The following is a 19381-nucleotide window of genomic DNA, read 5'->3' on the forward strand; positions in this document are numbered from 1 at the left end:
ATACAGCAGGGCTCAACAAATCAGATTGCCATGGTGACAAGAAAGTGCGCCCTGGTGTCTAGGCTGCTGCCCAAATGCTTCCACACACACCCCATGCACTCCCCCCCGCTATGTATGCCAGGCTCTGCTTGCCCATCTGCGGGCCCAGGACCGGCATAGCTGGTGCCGCCGGGGAGAGGGGAGAGCAGAGAGCGGACACGCGTCCCTCTCCTCCTCCCCTCCTTGTTGCTGACCTGAAAGTGACGTGCATGATGTCCCCATTAAGGCCTGGAAAGAATGTAATGCAGTGTGATCTGCATTGCATTACATTCAGTGGAGCACGGGGAGACAATGGATGTCTCATTAAAGAGAACCTGTCACAAAAAAATCATCACACAGGGGCCTTTTTGTCCCGTGTGATGAAAAAAAAAAAAAATTGTAAAGAAATAAAAGTTACAGCCAAGCACATAAAATTCCGCGCCCCCACCCCCCCTTTCAAAAAAAATTGAGGCCCCCCCCACATATACACACGTACAAACGCACGTGTCAGGGCAGCTACGCCTGAAAATGTCGACACATGTTACATATGGCAATAATTCTAGCACCAGACCTCCTTCATAATGCTAAACTTATGACCTATAGGTGGCTTTTAAAGCGTTGCCCATGGAAAATTTAGGGTATTGAAGTTTGTCGCGATTTCTTGGTCGCACGCAAGTTTAGAGCCCATTCACACTCTCGTGCGTTTGAGGAGCTTTTAACCCCAAAAAAAGGGGTTAAAAACTGCCGTGTTTCGGCGATTCGGAAGTGCTACCCATTTATTGCAATGGGCAGGGGCATTTTGGGAACGCTGTATACAGCTCTCCCAAACCGTCCCAAAGATGCTGCTTGCAGGACATTTTCTAATGTCCCGCAAGCACACCGCCCCAGTGTGAAAGCACCCATTGCAATGAATGGGAGGCAATTTTCAGGGGCTTTACAGGCACTATTTCTAGCACTAAAACACCTGAAAACTGCCTCAGTGTGAAAGGGGTCTTAAGGTTTGACATGTCGGGTATCTATTTACTCGGTGCAACTTTGGCTTTTATTGGGTAATTTATTGCAATTGTGTGCCCTAAAATTAATTTTAATGTGTTTTTTTCTGAAATTTTGTTTTCGTAGACCTTTGCAGTAATATTGTGTTATATAAAAAATTGAAACCACTATTTTATTCTCTAGGGTGTCTGCTTTCAGAAAATATATAATATATTGGGGGTTTTATGTAATCTTCAGACTTAAAATTATTCTTTAAATGTGTGCAAAAAAAATTAAAAAAACAAAAACTGCTCTGGCAGCGAAAGGGTTAAAGAATAAGTCCACCTTCGGGAACATGTTACATGTTCTAACCGTAATCTTTGTTAGTTAGAAAAAAACTGGCTCCTACTTTTCAGCTGAATCCTAGATTCAAAGCAAATTTGTCAAGCCCTGATATACAATAGGTGTTCCAGTGGACATTATGAAGAGTACAGGGACCAAACTGGATGCTGAAGGTGGGTGGGACATGTGCTTAATTTAACTATATAGATTGCATTCAAAGGCAAAGTTGTCATATAGGGCACACACAGAAACTAAATTTGTCAAACACTGTGTTACAGTGAGAGGTCACATTAAAAAGTGTTAAACGTAAAAAAATGTTTTTTTACATTAATGCTTTGTTTGCATTAAAAGAAAAGTATGGGAAAAAAATGTTTTCCCATAATCATACTTACCTAGGTCCAATGCTGCATCTGTCCCCCTCCACCCCTGCACTGAGAACCGAGCAGAGAGCTGCTGCCTGTCATTCAGCAGCTCTCCTGCTCTGCTCCTCCTTGCTCATTGGAGCGCTGAGCTGTGAAAGGGAGGGGAGCAGTCATCTCAGCGGCTCGCTGAGACGGCTATCAGTCCAGGCACCCGTCAGATCCAGACTCCCAGAATCGGAATGATGCCGTGCCTGGACTGATCTGTGTGACGTCAGCAGAGAGCGGACTTCAGACCGCTCTCTGCTGAAAATGGGTCACAGGAGTGCAAAACGAATTGCACCCCTGTGACCTCTAGGAGAAGCCCAGCCTAACGAGCTCAGGCTGGACTTCGCCTTTAAGGTAAAAAATGTTTTCAATTTCCCTGTGCCCCCCTTCCCCTGTGTGAAGAGTGAGACGGGAGAAGAGATCAGCTCTATGTACGGCTGCATCTATTCTCCCCTTAGTTCCTCTTCACACAGCACTGGAGAAGTAGCAGGAGTCATTGGCTCTTGCTGCTGTCAATCAAATGCAGTGAAGAGGAAGTTGGGGGCGGGCCTAAGTCCCATGTCACTGCTGACATCCGTCCCTCTATAGTTGCCTAAGTGTATGGAGCGCGGCTTCATGGACACACAGGTCGGGAGCGTGCAGACAACATTTCTCCCTATAGCAAGCTGCTGGCTATGGTGGTCATAAAAAGAAGAGGAGGAGCCAAGATCGCCGCCGGGGACCCAAGAAGAGGAGGATGGGGCCACTCTGTGCAATACCACTGCACAGAGCAGGCAAGTATAACATGTTTGTTATATTTTTTAAAAAACTGACTTTATTAACACTTTAATTGCCACCAATGCAATGCAACGTTAAAAAAAAAAAATTGTAAACAGCCACATTTGTGCGAGAGACGTCAAAATAATGTGGAATTTGTAAATGTAAATGTAAGTTTCATTACTAATAAAGCATAACAAAACACATGTGCACACTATCATACATCTACACTGAACTACATGACCCACCTGCCAGGCCAGTAACTGTTCTGGTTCAAGTTCCGCAGCTTTCCTGTAGGCAGCTTGTGCTTGGTCTGGCTGCTCTAGCTCAGCAGCAGCTAATCCAATGAAAACCCAGGCATTGTAGTTATTCTTGTCCAATTTTAGTGCTGCCTTTAAATGAAACAAAAAAGGTTTAACTACCTGATTAAACAAACAAAACATGCATACAAATATAATACAATAAGCTGTGCATGCTAAACGTGTTAGATAAAAATTCTGTTTTTCAAGAAAAGTACTTTAATTATCTACAGTCTAGGAGCTGGAAAAGGACATAATGACAAGACATCACTCTGCAGAAGAGGCACAGGAGGTTAATCTACTTCCATTCTACAGAAAACAATACAGCTTACTTCAGCTGAATATAGGCAATTCTAATTTAACGTGGATGTTCTATTACTTCATTACAACAATTTACTGGTACCTTTATCTTTGACTATTTCTGAGGTTTGAGAGTGAACTAGATACAACTAGAATTTAATGGCTGGTATCCCCCTACCCTCCTTCCAAAGGCAATGCTGAAAAATGTAGAACCTGGTGCTACTTTAACAATAATGATTGCTGAGTGGACAGTGTCAGTAGGGCATTGATCGGTGTCAGTAGTTTTTTAATTTTTTTTAATTATTCTGTTACAATATTATTTTTTATTATTTTTAGAAGCCCCATTGGGAGGCTTTGGTGAAATACCAGCTGTCTAAACAGACCCCTAATGCCTCACTTTTGAGACAGAGAAAGGAACTGAGGACAGATTCTCCAGTCCCTTTCTCTGCAGCCTCAGCTGCACTGGATAGTAAATGAATAGGAAGTACTCGGTGCCGAGCGGCTTCCTGTATATTTACAAACTGAAGCATAGTAAACTTCAGTTATGAATGAACACAGTGAGTGATAAGTACCAATCACTCATCGTGTTCCTTCCTTCCCCACTCTTCATTCTGAATACCCCCCGTGTGTCTGCAGCAGCAGGCAGACGAGGAAGCAAGCCAGAAGCGATGCAGAGGGATGGGGGGGGCATGCACGGAAAGGGGGAACCCAGGCAGTGCACTGCTGGAGGGGTTGATCAATGCAGGAATGGGGAGGAGGGGATGGGGACAAGTACCAGAACCGATCCCCTGTATAGCTCTCCATGGAGCAGCTGAAAGGCGCGGGAGGGAAAGGAGGAGAAGCCAGCTTTCAGCTACTGCATGGAGAGACATACAGGGATTTCCACCCACACAAAACCTACTGTGACAGCAAGGTCACATGGGCCCCCTGGTGTATGGGCGACCCCTTAAGCTCTACGAGTGGCAGTAATGCTGTCAGTGCACGTCTATGGTACAGAGTCAAGTTGTCACCACTGACACCGCTCAAAGAAGGTTGAGGGTTGAAGCCTGGCTATATACCTATTTCCAGAATGTAGCCTGTGATTGACCTACTGGCAACAGCTGACAGGTGAGCAGACAAAGTAGCAAATGGTAAGGTGAAGTCAGAAGCAGACTGAGGCCAATACTTGGCCGTTCAGATAACCAGCCTTGTCATGGGTAGGAAGTGAGTCCTCAACTTTGTAAAAGATCCAGGTCATGTCTAAGAGCTTATACAGGGCTTCCTCTCTTCTCCCTAGCAGCTGAACCAAGTGACAGGGGAGCATAAGGATGGTAAATTAGGCTGCTGGTTGGGCCTCTATTAAAGTGAACTTGTTGCTTTGTCCTGTGTGGGCAGAGTACAGATTTAAATTAAACTGGCAAATTGCCTGCATGCAGAGCTGATTAACTTCTAGCAGGAAGTATGGACACATAAGGAAAACACACTTGGCTCTGGAAAAGGAATTGCCAGAAAGGAAGCAGGCAGACCAGAAGCCTTCTAAAAAACATTGAAAACTTGCAGTTCTGTCTCATTGCAAATGTCAGAACAAGTTACATTCAGGAACCTAAAAATGCTCACACATATCTTTAGTTATTTTCAGAATAACCCAATAATGCAAATACAGACCAGAACAGGGGTAGCTGAAAGGGGACCAGTGCCAGCACCTCCCTATCCCACTACTGGTCCTTCGTTACACGGAGACTTCAGATGTGTTTTTGCAAAATTTAGCCGAGCTTGGATGTTTTTCTTCAGAAGAAAAGGCTTCCGTCTTGCCACTCTACCCACATAGCCCAGACATATGAAGAATACAGGAGATCGTTTTCACATGTACCACACAAACAGTACTTGCCAGATATTCCTGCGGCTGATTTAATGTTGCTGTAGGCCTGTGGCCAGCCTCCCTGACCAGTTTTCTTCTCGTCTTTTGATCAATTTTGGAGGGTTGTCAAGTTCTTGGTATTGTCACTGCTGTGCCATAGTTTCTGCACTTGATGATGGCTGTCTTCACTGTGTTCCATGGTATATCTAATGCCTTGAAAATTCAACTGTGTACCCTTCTCCTGACTGATACCTTTTAACAATGAGATCCCTCTGATGCTTTGGAAGCTCTCTGCGGACCATGGCTTTTGCTGTAGGATGCGACTAAGAAAATGTCAGGAAAGACCTACCAGAACAGCAGATGAACTTTATTTGGGGTTAATTAGAGGCACTTTAAATTATGGCAGGTGTTTACTGACTTCTATTTGACATGAGTTTGAATGTGATTGCTTAATTCTGAACACAGCTACATCCCCAGTTACAGTCAGGTCCATAAATATTGGGGCATCGACACAATTTTAACCCTTTCATGACTAAGCCTATTTTTGAAATTTGGTGTTTACAAATTAAAATCCGTATTTTTTGCTAGAAAATTACTTAGAACCCCCAAACATTATATATATATATTTTTTTAGCAGAGAATCTAGAGAATAAAATGGCGATTGTTGCAATATTTTTTATCACACGGTATTTGTGCAGCGGTGTTTTAAACGCAAATTTTTGGAAAAGTGACACTTTCATGAATTTTAAAAAATCCAAACAGTAAAGTTACCCCAATTTTTTTGTATAATGTGAAAGATGATGTTACGCCGAGTAAATAGATACCAAACATTTCACCCTTTATAATTGCACGCACTCGTGGAATGGCGACGAACTACGGTACCTTTGAATTTCCATAGGCGACGCTTTAAAAATTTTTTCCGGTTACCAGGTTTGAGCTACAGAGGAGGTCTAGGGCGAGAATTATTGCTCTCGCTCTGACGATCGCAGCGATACCTCACATGTGTGGTTTGAACACCGTTTACATATGCGGGCGCGACTTCCGTATGCGTTTTCTTCGCTGCGCGAGCTCGCGGGGACAGGGGCACTTTAAAAATTTTTTTTTTTTTTTTTATTTATTTTATTTATTTTTGTACTTTATAAATTGTGTTTAAAATTTTTTTTTTTTTTTTTACTTTTATTGCTGTCACAAGCAATGTAAACATCCCTTGTGACAGTAATATGTGGTGACAGGTACTCTTTATGGAGGGATGGGGGGTCTAAAAGACCCCCCATCCCTCCTTTACACTTCAAAGTATTCAGATCGCCAAAAACGGCGATTCTGAATACTGTGTACTTTTTTAAATTCGGCGCCATTGGCAGCCGAGTAAACGGGAAGTGACGTCATGACGTCGCTTCCGCGTTTACAACAAGAAGGCTGGAACGAAGCCGCTCGCAGCTTCATTCCAGTCCGCCCCCAGCCGCTGAAGGCAGCCGAACGGACACCGGGCCTCCCGATCCCACGGGAGGCCCGGTAACAGTGGCGGGAGGCGGCGGGAGGGGGGGATGTCCCCTCCCGCTCCTCCGGTATAACAACCGAGCGGCTTTTAGCCGCATCGGTTGTTATACACGGGTAGCCGATCGCCCGCTGTAAACAACTGTACCAGGATGATGCCTGCAGCTGCGGGCATCATCCCGGTATAACCCCGGAAAGCCGAGTACGCACATCTGCGTACGGTCGGCGGGAAGGGGTTAATCTTTTTGGCTCTATACACCACCACAATGGATTTGAAATGAAACGAACAAGATGTGCTTTAACTGCAGACTTCCAGCTTTAATTTGAGGGTATTTACATCCAAATCAGGTGAACGGTGTAGGAATTACAACTGTTTGTATATGTGCCTCCCACTTTTTAAGGGACCAAAAGTAATGGGACAGATTAACAATCATCCATCAAACTTTCACTTTTTTATACTTGGTTGCAAATCCTTTGCAGTCAATTACAGCCTGAAGTCTGGAACGCATAGACATCACCAGACGCTGGGTTTCATCCCTGGTGATGCTCTGCCAGGCCTCTACTGCAACTGTCTTCAGTTCCTGCTTGTTCTTGGGGCATTTTCCCTTCAGTTTTGTCTTCAGCAAGTGAAATGCATGCTCAATCGGATTCAGGTCAGGTGATTGACTTGGCCATTGCATACCATTCCACTTCTTTCCCTTAAAAAACTCTGGTTGCTTTCACAGTATGCTTCGGGTCATTGTCCATCGGCACTGTGAAGCGCCGTCCAATGAGTTCTGAGGCATTTTGCGGAATATGAGCAGATAACATTGCCCATCACACTTCAGAATTCATCCTGCTGCATTTGTCAGCAGTCACATCATCAATAAATACAAGAGAACCAGTTCCATTGGCAGTCATACATGCCCACACCATGACACTACCACCACCATGCTTCACTGATGAGGTGGTATGCTTTGGATCATGAGCGGTTTCCTTTCCTTCTCCATACTTCTCTTCCCATCACTCTGGCACAAGTTGATCTTGGTCTCATCTGTCCATAGGATGTTGTTCCAGAACTGTGAAGGCTTTTTTAGATGTTGTTTGGCAAACTCTAATCTGGCCTTCTTGTTTTTGAGGCTCACCAATGGTTTACATCTTGTGGTGAACCCTCTGTATTCACTCTGGTGAAGTCTTCTCTTGATTGCTGACTTTGACACACATACACCTACCTCCTGGAGAGTGTTCTTGATCTGGCCAACTGTTGTGAAGTGTGTTTTCTTCACCAGGGAAAGAATTCTTCGGTCATCCACCACAGTTGTTTTCCGTGGTCTTCCGGGTCTTTCAGTGTTGCTGAGCTCACCGGTGCATTCTTTCTTTTTAAGGATGTTCCAAACAGTTGATTTGGCTACACCTATTGTTTTTGCTATCTCTCTGATGAGTTTGTTTTGTTTTTTCAGCCTAATGATGGCTTGCTTCACTGATAGTGACAGCTCTTTGGATCTCATATTGAGAGTTGACAACAACAGATTCCAAATGCAAATAGCACACTTGAAATGAACTCTGGACCTTTTATCTGCTCCTTGTAAATGGGATAATGAGGGAATAACACACACCTGGCCATGGAACAGCTGAGCAGCCAATTGTCCCATTACTTTTGGTCCCTTAAAAAGTGGGAGGCACATATATAACTAATTACTGTTGTAATTCCTACACCGTTCAACTGATTTGGATGTAAATACCTTCAAATTAAAGCACACCTTGTTCGTTTCATTTCAAATCCATTGTGGTGGTGTATAGAGCCAAAAAGATTAGAATTGTGTCGATGTCCCAATATTTATGGACCTGTCTGTATAAGAGGGTGTACACACTTCTGCAACCACATTATTTTAGTTTTTTATTGTTACTCCCCCCCCCCTAAAAGATTTCAGTTTGTTTTTCAATTGAGCTGTACAGTTTATAGTTCACAGTAAAGGTGGAAAAAGTTCTTAGTTTATTTATCTTTGTCTCATTGTTTTACATCACAGAAACCTGACATTTTAAAAGGGCTGTGTAGACTTTTTATATCCACTGTAAATGCATTCTCTGCATTAAGGTAAAAATCATTTTATTAAAAGCCCCCCCAATACTTACCTGAACCCAATCTTGATTCATCACTGTGCCCAAAAGCAGCACCGCTGCTCTCTCCCCCCCCCTCCTCATTGGCTCCTGCTGCTGTCAATTAAATCCACTGACGAGGGAGTGGTGAGCGGAGCCAAGATGCACTGTGTGTGTCAATGGACATACAGAGCACAACTTGGGAGCAAGCCCACCAAGTGCGCTACCACAGGTAGCAGCTTCATATGTGGCAGAGAAGAGGAGCCCAGAGCGCTGGCGGGGGACCCCAGAGGAGGGTGATCGGTGCCGCTCTGAGCAAAATCATTGCAGAAGTATGAAATTTATGCTTAAAAATTAATAAATTTTAAAATCACTTTAAAAGGACCAAGAAGGTCATAATCCTTACCTTGCACTGCTTAAGTGCTTCTTTATAATCTTTATTTCTAATTGCATCTCTGGCATTCTTCAATATCGCTTTCACTTCTTTACTGGACATAGTGATGCTATGAACAAATGAAAATGTAATAATTAGATTTCAGTTTTTAAACCTTTTAGTCAAAATAGGGGTCATATTTGCAAGGTAAAAAAAAAAAAAAAAAAAAAAAAAGGACACTTCTGAACATAGGAAGCTGTAGTTCATTTTATTTTTTTTTTATTTTTTTGCACAAATGCCAAAGATGCACACTTTTTTTTTCTTATGGAAAACACATAAAAAGGTTCACAGCATACAATTTAATCTTATCAGCATTGTAATAGCAACACAAACAGTTATTTTTGACAATCCAATAGCTGACTTGAACAATCTCCTTTCATGTTATGAGTGCTGTCTGTCTACTGGCCATCTCTTTCCACAACTTCCTGAATTCCCTGCATGCTTTGTGGCTTTTCCTCTGCCCTTTACTTTCAATTTCTAAAGACTACATATCCCATCGTACCTTGCTGCCTGCAAGCAGTGATTCCTGTAATGACTCCGCCTCCTGAAACTCCTTCTCTCACCACCTCTGTAGTTCAGAAAGCAGGCTCTGTGAATTCTGTGACACAGCAATGGGACATAAGTGAATATGTGTCACAGAATTCATGGTAGTAAATGTGTGGGGATCTTCATGAAGTAAGTTTACAAACTTCAAGGTCATTCAGATTAATAAGAGTAGGCTAGAAATAATTGAAATACAATGTGGCAACAAATATACGATTTTACATTTTTAACTTAGAAACAACACGTTAAAACCCAAATACTTTATATAATTCTGAAAGCAGGGACCCACAGAATAAAAACATGACAGTTTTCTGAGTAGACTGATATTTGTGCAATTACTGTATTTATTGGTATATAACACTCACTTTTTCACCATGAAAATCGGGCGTAAATAGCGTGCGCGTGTTATACGCCAATACTTAAATTTTAGCTGCCTCGGAGGGGACAGGGAGGGGGGGCGGGACGAGAGCCGTCAGATTACATACCGTGAGAATCTCCTGTTTACTTGGTGGCCTCTGTAATAGGAAGTCCCGCCTCCCGGGCTGCCATTGGACCACTGTTCTGTCTATCATAGAGGATTCTCACTGTATGTAACCTGTTGGCGCTCGTCCCGTCCCCCTCCCTGTCCCCTCTAGGCTGCAGATGGGCATCGATCAGGCTGCACTGATGGCAATGGCGAGGCTGCTGCATTGATGGCACTTGTGAGGCTGCAGATGGGCATTGATCAGGCTGCATTCGTGGCAATGGTGGGGCACTGACCTTTATTTTGCTTCAAAGTTCCTTAATTACATTTTTTCCTGAAACTTCCCTCTTAAAATTAATGTGTGCCTGTGCGCGTTATACGCCGATAAATACGGGATTTATCAAATCTATATTTTCAGTAAAAATACAAAGAAATTAATTCTAGTGCATGCAAACATAACATTTTCTTATTTTCTGTAAATTGTTATAATTGGTGATTTGAGGCAGAGTTGTGGATGGCTCTGTATATTGTAGTTGGATATTTTTAATTTCATCCATAGGGCGAGGTTGAGCGTTAGCCAGTACACAGATTAGCAGAGAGGGTTGGCGGACACCCTAGTGGTTGGTAAGGATGAGTCAGGTAGCAGATTAATTATAGACTGAAGGGAGGATAGCCTATGCCAAGGTAGGCGAATGAGAAGGGATTGCAACCATTGAGGCAAGAGATTGAACTAGTAAGCTGGGTGGTGTTGCTGGTTACAAAAGGAAATCATTTGGAAATGTTACGGATGGTAAAGTGGCAGGATTTGGAAAGTGATTGGTCTAAAGGAGAGGTTAGGGTCCAGGACTACACCTAGTACCCTGGCATGAGGGGAGGAACTGATAGTTGTGCTATTGATTAATAAAATATGTGATTGATTTGAATAAATAGATAACAAAATGTCCAGACGTAAAGTGGTTGTAGAGGGAGAAGTCTTTTTTACCTTAATGCTTTGCATTAAGGTAAAAAGCTTCTTTACCCCCCCCCCCCTCCTCATATACTTACCTGAGGCCAATGTCAATCCAGGGCTGAGCTCAAGAGCTGCGGCTCCCTCCTCTGGCCATAGAGGAAGCAGCGGGATAAAAGTCAAAGCATCCTCCGCAACAAAAATGCCAGATTTGGTGAGATACTTCCACAGGGATGAAGACCCTGCAACCTCCCAGATAAGAACACTGCAAGTGCATCAGCTGATTAATAATGAAAAAGTCACTCCCATTAAGATTCACTCATCGCACATTAACATAATAAAACAAATGGCAATTTCTACCGAGCAGAGAAAGGTAGGACTGTTTATTAAAATCTCTGCATTGGAAATGGATTGACATATGGCAAGCCACCCACAAATCACCGGGGTATATTTCAGCACTGGAGAGAATGCTTATATTGTACAATCTGGATGGTATCTAGTACCAGCAAGAAAAGCTAAATATGTCCCAAGATTACTTTTCCATATGTTTTCATGGCTGTGAGGAATTAGGAACCTATTTACATATCTAGTGGATTTGCCCATTGGAGCGATCCTTTTGGGGTGAGATTTTTCAAATCCTCTCCCAGTTATTTAATATTACTATCCCGCCGGACCCCCAGGTCACTTTGTTGAACAGTAGCCCACCCATCAAACCTCTTTCATCTTTAAAGTAGAAGTAAACCCTCTTAACATTTTCGGCCAAAGAAGCTGCCATCTTGACCTCTGTTTGATCTCAACTGCCATGATGCTGCACATGTGATCAGTTATGACTCCTGACATTTGATGGTTTGACAGTTTGGTTGACAGAAAAAGCAACAATGACAGTTAGCAATCATGGCATGCCATGAATGGAACGGTTTTGGGAAACTGTTAAATCAATGGATTTAGTTCCGCTTTAAGCTCCCTGAAATCAAGAAATGTTCTCAGCTGAAAGTTTTTTTAATTTCAGGAAGTCTGTCATGTTTTTATTGCTCTGTGTCTTGTTGTCCCTGTGACACCCACACTCATTTTATTGGCCTGGTGTCACCGGGGCACAAGGTAATGCGAAATCTCCTTCACTGAGGATACAGATAGCAATAAAATTGTCATAGCAGTTCTGACTCTTATCCACCATCCAAATTGTCTGTTGTACACTCATGAAAATTAAAGTCAGAGACAGAAATTTAAAACCAGCTTCCTTGTGCATAAAAAAAATAGTCTGAATGGCTCATGGCAATTTACTACCATTGTTTTGGTTGTGCTCAGGTGCCACATAAACTACTGGTGGTAGATTGCAGTGACCCATTGGGGGAGATTTACTAAAACTGGGGCACACAGAATCTGGTGCAGCTGTACATAATAACCAGCTTCTAACTGCTACTTGTTCAATTAAGTCTTGACAATAAAACCTAGAAGCTGATTGGTTACTTTGCACTGCTGCACCAGTTTTAGTAAATCTCCCCTATTCAGTCATTCTGGTGAAAGAAAGCTGGTGGAAAATTGCAGGGAACAATGACAACTCCATGTAAAGGCTTAGTTCACCTTTTCAGTAAAGTTTACCATGCAATCAGGGAGCCCCCCAATGTGTTCAAACCCCCCCATGCAACTTTGAGGCCAGGTTCACATATGTGCGAATTGGATGCGGCTTTTGCATGACATGTGAGTGTGACAGCTCAATGGAGCCGGATCACACATGTCTGTGGCAAATTCCAAAAGCGACCGGTGCGTTTTTGGGTCTGGTTCAGGTACGAATTCAGGCAAAAACCTGAACCCAAATCGCACCTGGACTGGTGAACAGAAACACACCAGACCCCATGCTAGATACCGCGGCCGCACATATGTGAACCCGGCCTTAAACATTGTGCTTACTTATAAAGCTATACCTGGAGGCCTTCTGCATCCCCCTAAAGCCTGGCAGAAAGCTCCTATAGATAACCGTGTCCTGTCACCAGGACGCTCTCCCCGCTGAACGTGCAGCACCACAGTGAGGGTTCTCCACATTCAAACCCTCGCACATGTGCAGTGTTCGTTCTCTTGCAGCATTGCTGAGCTCAACCACCGCTAAGATAGGACGAGACAGAGCTTGCTCTGCACATGTATGAGGGGTGTAAAGGATCGCTCCTGTGGGGCTGAGCGTTCAATGGTAGAGAGGCCTAGTGTCAGGACAGGTCAAAGCTATCTACAGGAACGTTTCTGCCAGGCATTGGGGGATGAAAATGGTCTCCAGCTGTAGCTTTATAAGGCCTCATTCACACAGGGTGTACTATACTGTATGCCTGTGTTTACCTGTTTGGGGATGCACCAAACACATGGTAATTCAAATGATGTGCCCCCAGTGCCACTGTGCCCCAACATGACATCCCTCTGAGTGCCCCAACATGGATACATCTGGGTGCCCCAACATGACATCCGTCTGGGTGCCCCAACATGGATACATCTGGGTGCCCCAACATGACATCTGTCTGGGTGCCCCAACATGACATCCGTCTGGGTGCCCCAACATGACATCCGTCTGGGTGCCCCAACATGACATCCGTCTGGGTGCCCCAACATGACATTCGTCTGGGTGCCCCAATATGGATACATCTGGGTGCCCCAACATGACATCCGTCTGGGTGCCCCAATATGAATACATCTGGGTGCCCCAACTTGACATCCGTCTGGGTGCCCCAACATGACATCCGTCTGGGTGCCCCAATATGAATACATCTGGGTGCCCCAACATGACATCCGTCTGGGTGCCCCAACATGGATACATCTGGGTGCCCCAACATGACATCTGTCTGGGTGCCCCAACATGACATCCGTCTGGGTGCCCCAACATGACATCCGTCTGGGTGCCCCAACATGACATCCGTCTGGGTGCCCCAACATGACATCCGTCTGGGTGCCCCAACATGACATTCGTCTGGGTGCCCCAATATGGATACATCTGGGTGCCCCAACATGACATCCGTCTGGGTGCCCCAATATGAATACATCTGGGTGCCCCAACTTGACATCCGTCTGGGTGCCCCAACATGACATCCGTCTGGGTGCCCCAATATGAATACATCTGGGTGCCCCAACATGACATCCGTCTGGGTGCCCCAACATGACATCCGTCTGGGTGCCCCAACATGACATCCGTCTGGGTGCCCCAACATGACATCCGTCTGGGTGCCCCAATATGACATCCGTCTGGGTGCCCCAATATGACATCCGTCTGGGTGCCCCGGGACCCAACTGACATGAATAGGACTGCCTACAGGGGATGCATGGAGCACATGCAAAACACGGCCCTGCACAGGCATACAGTATAGCACATCCCGTGTGAATGAGGCCTAACTACACCCAATATTTTGAAGCTGGGGGAGGTTACACACCCCTGACTGCATGGTGCACTTTATTGAAAAAGTGAAGTAACCCTTGAAAAGACAGACTGGAGGAGGACTACAACCCCCCTCCCTCTGTACAATGCACAGCTCAGAGGACTGAATGCTGGGCTTCCTGTGGGTGAAGGATCACAGCACTCACACCTACCTGCACCCACCTCCACACTGACACCTCATCACAAGGGGCGGGGCTAGGGCAAAGCTGTGTCAGGGGGGAGGGGCGTACATGATATGTAGTGTGTATATATATATATATATATATATATATATATATATATAGACCATCATGCACACAGACACCACAGATCCTGAAATACACAGTGATAACATCGGCCCGATCTATGAATACACCGCTCACTTAGTCACTCAACTGTTTTCACCTTCTTCCGGTCATCACTGTATAGAGCAAGGAAAACAAAAACAAGCACAGTCATTACCCTGTCCAGGTCCAATCTGCTCCAATCTGTTCCACGATCTTGTCCCGTACAGTAACCAAGCCTCGATCCGAGTAAGACCACACCTCCATCTAGAGAGCACAACCAAGCCTCAGTCTGGAGAAGACCAAGCCTCGTGCTCAGTCACTTGTTACTCTGAATCTAACCAGGGAATCAATTGGCGTTCAAAACTGTTTTCTTTTACATCGTCATTGCATATAACAGTGATGATCACTGTTATAAGCAGAAGTTTTAACTGTCGTGAATGGCTTTCATGATTCATGACAGCTTGCTTACTAGCATTGCACCAGTACTAAACATTTGTACGAGGTCTTGTCAGGTGTGTGTTATATTGTATATGACGTGTAAGTACAGCAGCTTGGTGCACTGCAATAGCTGTGATGTGACATGCAGGGCCATGCAGATAGGGTGCCAACTTTTCTTCAAGTCAAGTCAAGCATTTTTTTTTTTTAATAGTATAAACTATACATCTATTTTGCTATTAAATAACATTTCTAATCATATGAAGTTAATAACAAGAGTCCCCCCCTTTACGTCGGTGTCCACAAAGTTCTGTAACAAACTTTCACTGTAAGGGGGGTCTCTGCAGACTCTGATGTAAGGGAGAACTCGGGGGCCTCTAACATAAGATATCCTCTGGGAACCCTGATTTAAGGAAGAACACTGAGAACTCTGATGTACAGAGAAAACTTTGATGTAAGGGGGAAAACTGTGGCCTCTGGTGTAAAGGTGAACTCTGATGTAAGGGGTGCTCTGATAAACCTGATTTACCTTAGTGTACTCAGAGGCAGGAGAAAGAAGAGGGAGACTTCAGTCACAGACAGGGATGGATGGTGAGCTCACTCACCCCTTGGCAGTCAGCACCTCTCATCCAGATGTATCTGAGGCTGCTGGACTTCAAATACTGCAGCTGCTGACTTTTAATAAATGGTCACTTACCTGTCCTGGAGTCCAGCGATGTCGGCAGCTGAAGCCGTTCAATCACCCGGCTCTCGGCTGCGGCCGCCGCCATTCTCTGTGAGGGAATCAGGAAGTGAAGCGTTGCGGCTTCATTTCCCAGTTCCCTACTGCGCATGCACGAGTTGCTCTGCGCGTTCTAAGTGGTCCCCGCTATCTCCTAGGACCTGTGTGTTTCCCAGGAGACTGCGGGGGGTGGGGGAAGGGGCATGACTCCCGCGGGAGTCTATTCCAGGAAGTGGGTGCAAATACCCGTAGTAAACAGGTATCTGCACCCCCTCCTCCCTGAAAGGTGTCAATTGTGGCACCGGAAGGGGGGAGGAATCAGATGAGCGGAAGTTCCACTTTTGGGTGGAACTCCGCTTTAAGTATATAAACAGTAAAAAAGGGAGGACAGATCATATTGGCCCCATAAATAATGAGGAAGGACATCTGGTTACAAAGGATGGGGAGATGGCGAAGGTATTGAATTTATTCTTCTCCTCAGTCTTCACGAGGGAATCGGGGGGCTTCAGTAACCAAAACTGCAGTGTTTGTCCTCATGACACATCACAGGAAGCACCCTTATGGCTAACAGAAGACAGAGTTAGAAATGGACTTGGGAAACTCAACATTAATAAATCACCGGGACAAGATGGCTTGCACCTGAGGGTACTTAGGGAACTCAATCAAGTAATTGTCAGACCATTGTTCCTAATTTTTACAGACAGTCTATTGACTGGAATGGTACCAGCTGATTGGAGAAAAGCCAATGTAGCACCAATATTTAAAAAAGGCCAAAATACATCCCTGGGAATTACAGACCAGTTAGCCTAACATCAATAGTATGTAAACTCTTGGAGGGGATGATAAGGGACTATATACAAGATTTTAGTAATAAGAACGATATCATTAGCAGTAATCAGCATGGATTCATGAAGAATCGTTCTTGCCAAACCAATCTATTAACCTTCTATGAGGAGGTGAGTTGACATCTAGATAAAGGAAGGCCCGTAGATGTGGTGTATCTGGATTTTGCAAAAGCATTTGACACAGTTCCCCATAAACGCTTACTGTAGAAAATAAGGTCCGTTGGCATGGACCATAGGGTGAGTACATGGATTGAAACCTGGCTACAGGGGCGAGTTCAGAGGGTGGTGATAAATGGGGAGTACTCGGAATGGTCAGGGGTGGGTAGTGGGGTTCCCCAGGGTTCTGTGCTGGGACCAATCCTGTTTAATTTGTTCATAAACGACCTGGAGGATGCGATAAACAGTTCAATCTCTGTATTTGCGGATGACACTAAGCTAAGCAGGGCAATAACTTCTCTGCAGGATGTGGAAACCTTGCAAGAAGATCTAAACAAGTTAATGGGGTTGGCAACTACAGGGCAAATGAGGTTTAATGTAGAAAAATGTAAAATAATGCATTTGTGTGGCAAAAATATGAATGCAATCTATACACTGGGGGGGAGAACCTCTGGGGGAATCTAGGATGGAAAAGGACCTGGGGGTCCCAGTAGATGATAGGCTCAGCAATGGCATGCAATGCCAAGCTGCTGCTAATAAAGCAAACAGAATATTGGCATGCATTAAAAAGGGGATTAAGTCCAGGGATAAAGCGATAATTCTCCCACTCTACAAGACTTTGGTCCGGCCGCACCTGGAGTATGCTGTCCAGTTCTGGGCACCAGTCCTCAGGAAGGATGTACTGGAAATGGAGCGAGTACAAAGAAGGGCAACAAAGCTAATAAAGGGTCTGGAGGATTTTAGTTATGAGGAAAGGTTGCGAGCACTGAACTTATTCTCTCTGGAGAGGAGACGCTCAGGGCCGGACTGGGAATAACATCCAGCCCTGGAAAAAATTTCATACCAGCCCCACAGCATTATTATACCACCGCAACAGCATAACGTCATTGATTTCTTGTTCATGAAAGGGAAAACCATAAAATGCACATTTGAAGAGTGTATTATATATAGATAAGACAGATATGAAATCACATAGGGCTTTATATATATATATATATATATATATATATTTATATCGGTTTATATCAGTGCCCCCTTACATTATCGTATTCACTCCCCCTTACATCAGTGACCCCCCCCTTCAGACTGGCCTAGCGGTGCTGTCACTGACCTCCTCTCGGGTGCACCGTCCCGGCGGTGCTCCCACTCTTGACTCCTCTGCAGACGCCCTCAGAGACTGCAGACATGATACAGGAGATGGTCAGAGACTGCAGACATGATACAGGAGCTCAATGCAGCCTCACCAGTGCCCATCAAATGCAGCCTCACCAGAGCCCATCAAATGCAGCCTCATCAGTACCAATCAAATGCAGCCTCACTGTGCCCATCAATGCAGCCTTACTGTGCCCATCAATGCAGCCTTACTGTGCCCATCAATGCAGCTTCACTGTGCCCATCAAATGCAGTCTCACTGTGCCCATCAAATGCAGTCTCACTGTGCCCATCAAATGCAGCCTCACTGTGCCCATCAATGCAGCCTTACTGTGCCCATCAATGCAGCCTTACTGTGCCCATCAATGCAGCTTCACTGTGCCCATCAAATGCAGTCTCACTGTGCCCATCAAATGCAGTCTCACTGTGCCCATCAAATGCAGTCTCACTGTGCCAGTGAATGCAGTCTCACTGTGCCCAGGAATGCAGCTTCACTGTGCCCATCATTGCAGCCCCTCCTGTGCCCCATGGCCCAGTCAGCAGTCCCTGTCTGTGGGAAGGTGTGTTGTTGATGCTCGGTACGGTACCTTGCATGCCAGCAGGATATCCATGATGGCCAACAGCAGGCAGGGTCTGTTCTCGTTTTGGATGGGGACAGTGCTCCTTCCAGAGGATCTGTTTGCTGTGAGATGGAGTGGTCCCTGGCCACCTGCACCTTTAGCCATCCTCATTTTCCGGCCCCAGTCAGTCTGTCCTCTGGTCCTGGGGAAGTGGAGAGCACTGGGTGGGAGCTGGAAAGAAGGGGGAGCAGAGAGTACTGGCGGGGTTGGAGAGCACATGGGTGGGGGCAAAGAGCAGGGGGGAGTGGAGATCACAGAGATGGGGAGCGGAGAGCGTTGGGGGGGGGGACTTGAGAGCACTGGGGGTCCAAAAAGAACAGAGGTGGAGAGCACTGTGGGGGCTAAGAGTGTGGGGTGGCGAAGAGCACTGGGGGAGGGGCAGAAAAACAGGGGTGGAGAGCACTGGGGGATACAAAGAGCAGGGGGGAGTGGAGAGCAATGGGGGGAGCTTGAAAGCACCAGTGGGGGAGGGGCAGAAAAACAGGGGTGGAGAGCACTGGGGGGTACAAAGAGCAGGGGGGAGTGGAGAGCAATGGGGGGGAGCTTGAAAGCACCAGTGGGGGACAGAAAGAACAGGGGTGGAAAGCACGGGGGACTGGAGAGCACTGGCGGGGGTTGGAGAGCACATGGGTGGGGGCAAAATGCAGGGGGGAGTGGAGAGTACAGGGGTGGGGAGAGGAGAGTGCTGGGGGGGAAGCTTGAGAGCACTGGAGGGGGAGCCAAAAAAAAACAGGGGTGGAGAGCACGGGGGGCAAAGAGCACGGGGGGGGGGCTGGAGAGCGATGGGTGGAGCTTGAGAGCACCAGGGGGGACCGAAAACAGGGGTGCGGAGAATGGGGGGCTGGAGAGCACTGGGGTGGGGGCTGGAGAGTGATGGGGAGAGCTGGAGAG

General features: G+C 45.6%; 1 protein-coding gene across 2 annotated transcripts in view; it reads right to left on the bottom strand.

The window, feature by feature from the left end:
* SKIC3 (SKI3 subunit of superkiller complex) overlaps positions 1–14888 on the bottom strand; it is a 214149-nt gene extending 199261 nt beyond the window's left edge. Inside the window, exons 1-3 of one of the 2 annotated variants that reach the window (XM_073624527.1) lie at positions 14737–14888; positions 8908–9004; positions 2744–2887 (exon numbers count right to left, since the gene is read on the bottom strand). In XM_073624527.1, coding sequence (XP_073480628.1) covers positions 2744–2887; positions 8908–9004; positions 14737–14825 — 330 coding nt within the window. In that variant the 5' untranslated portion in view covers positions 14826–14888. Of the gene's footprint in view, positions 1–2743; positions 2888–8907; positions 9005–14447; positions 14479–14736 lie in introns of those variants that run through there. The other variant, XM_073624528.1, reaches the window with a different exon arrangement.
* Between the last annotated feature and the right edge of the window lie 4493 nt (positions 14889–19381).

This window comes from Aquarana catesbeiana, linkage group LG01 (assembly GCF_042186555.1).
Source record: "Aquarana catesbeiana isolate 2022-GZ linkage group LG01, ASM4218655v1, whole genome shotgun sequence".
Taxonomy (NCBI): Eukaryota; Metazoa; Chordata; class Amphibia; order Anura; family Ranidae; genus Aquarana; species Aquarana catesbeiana.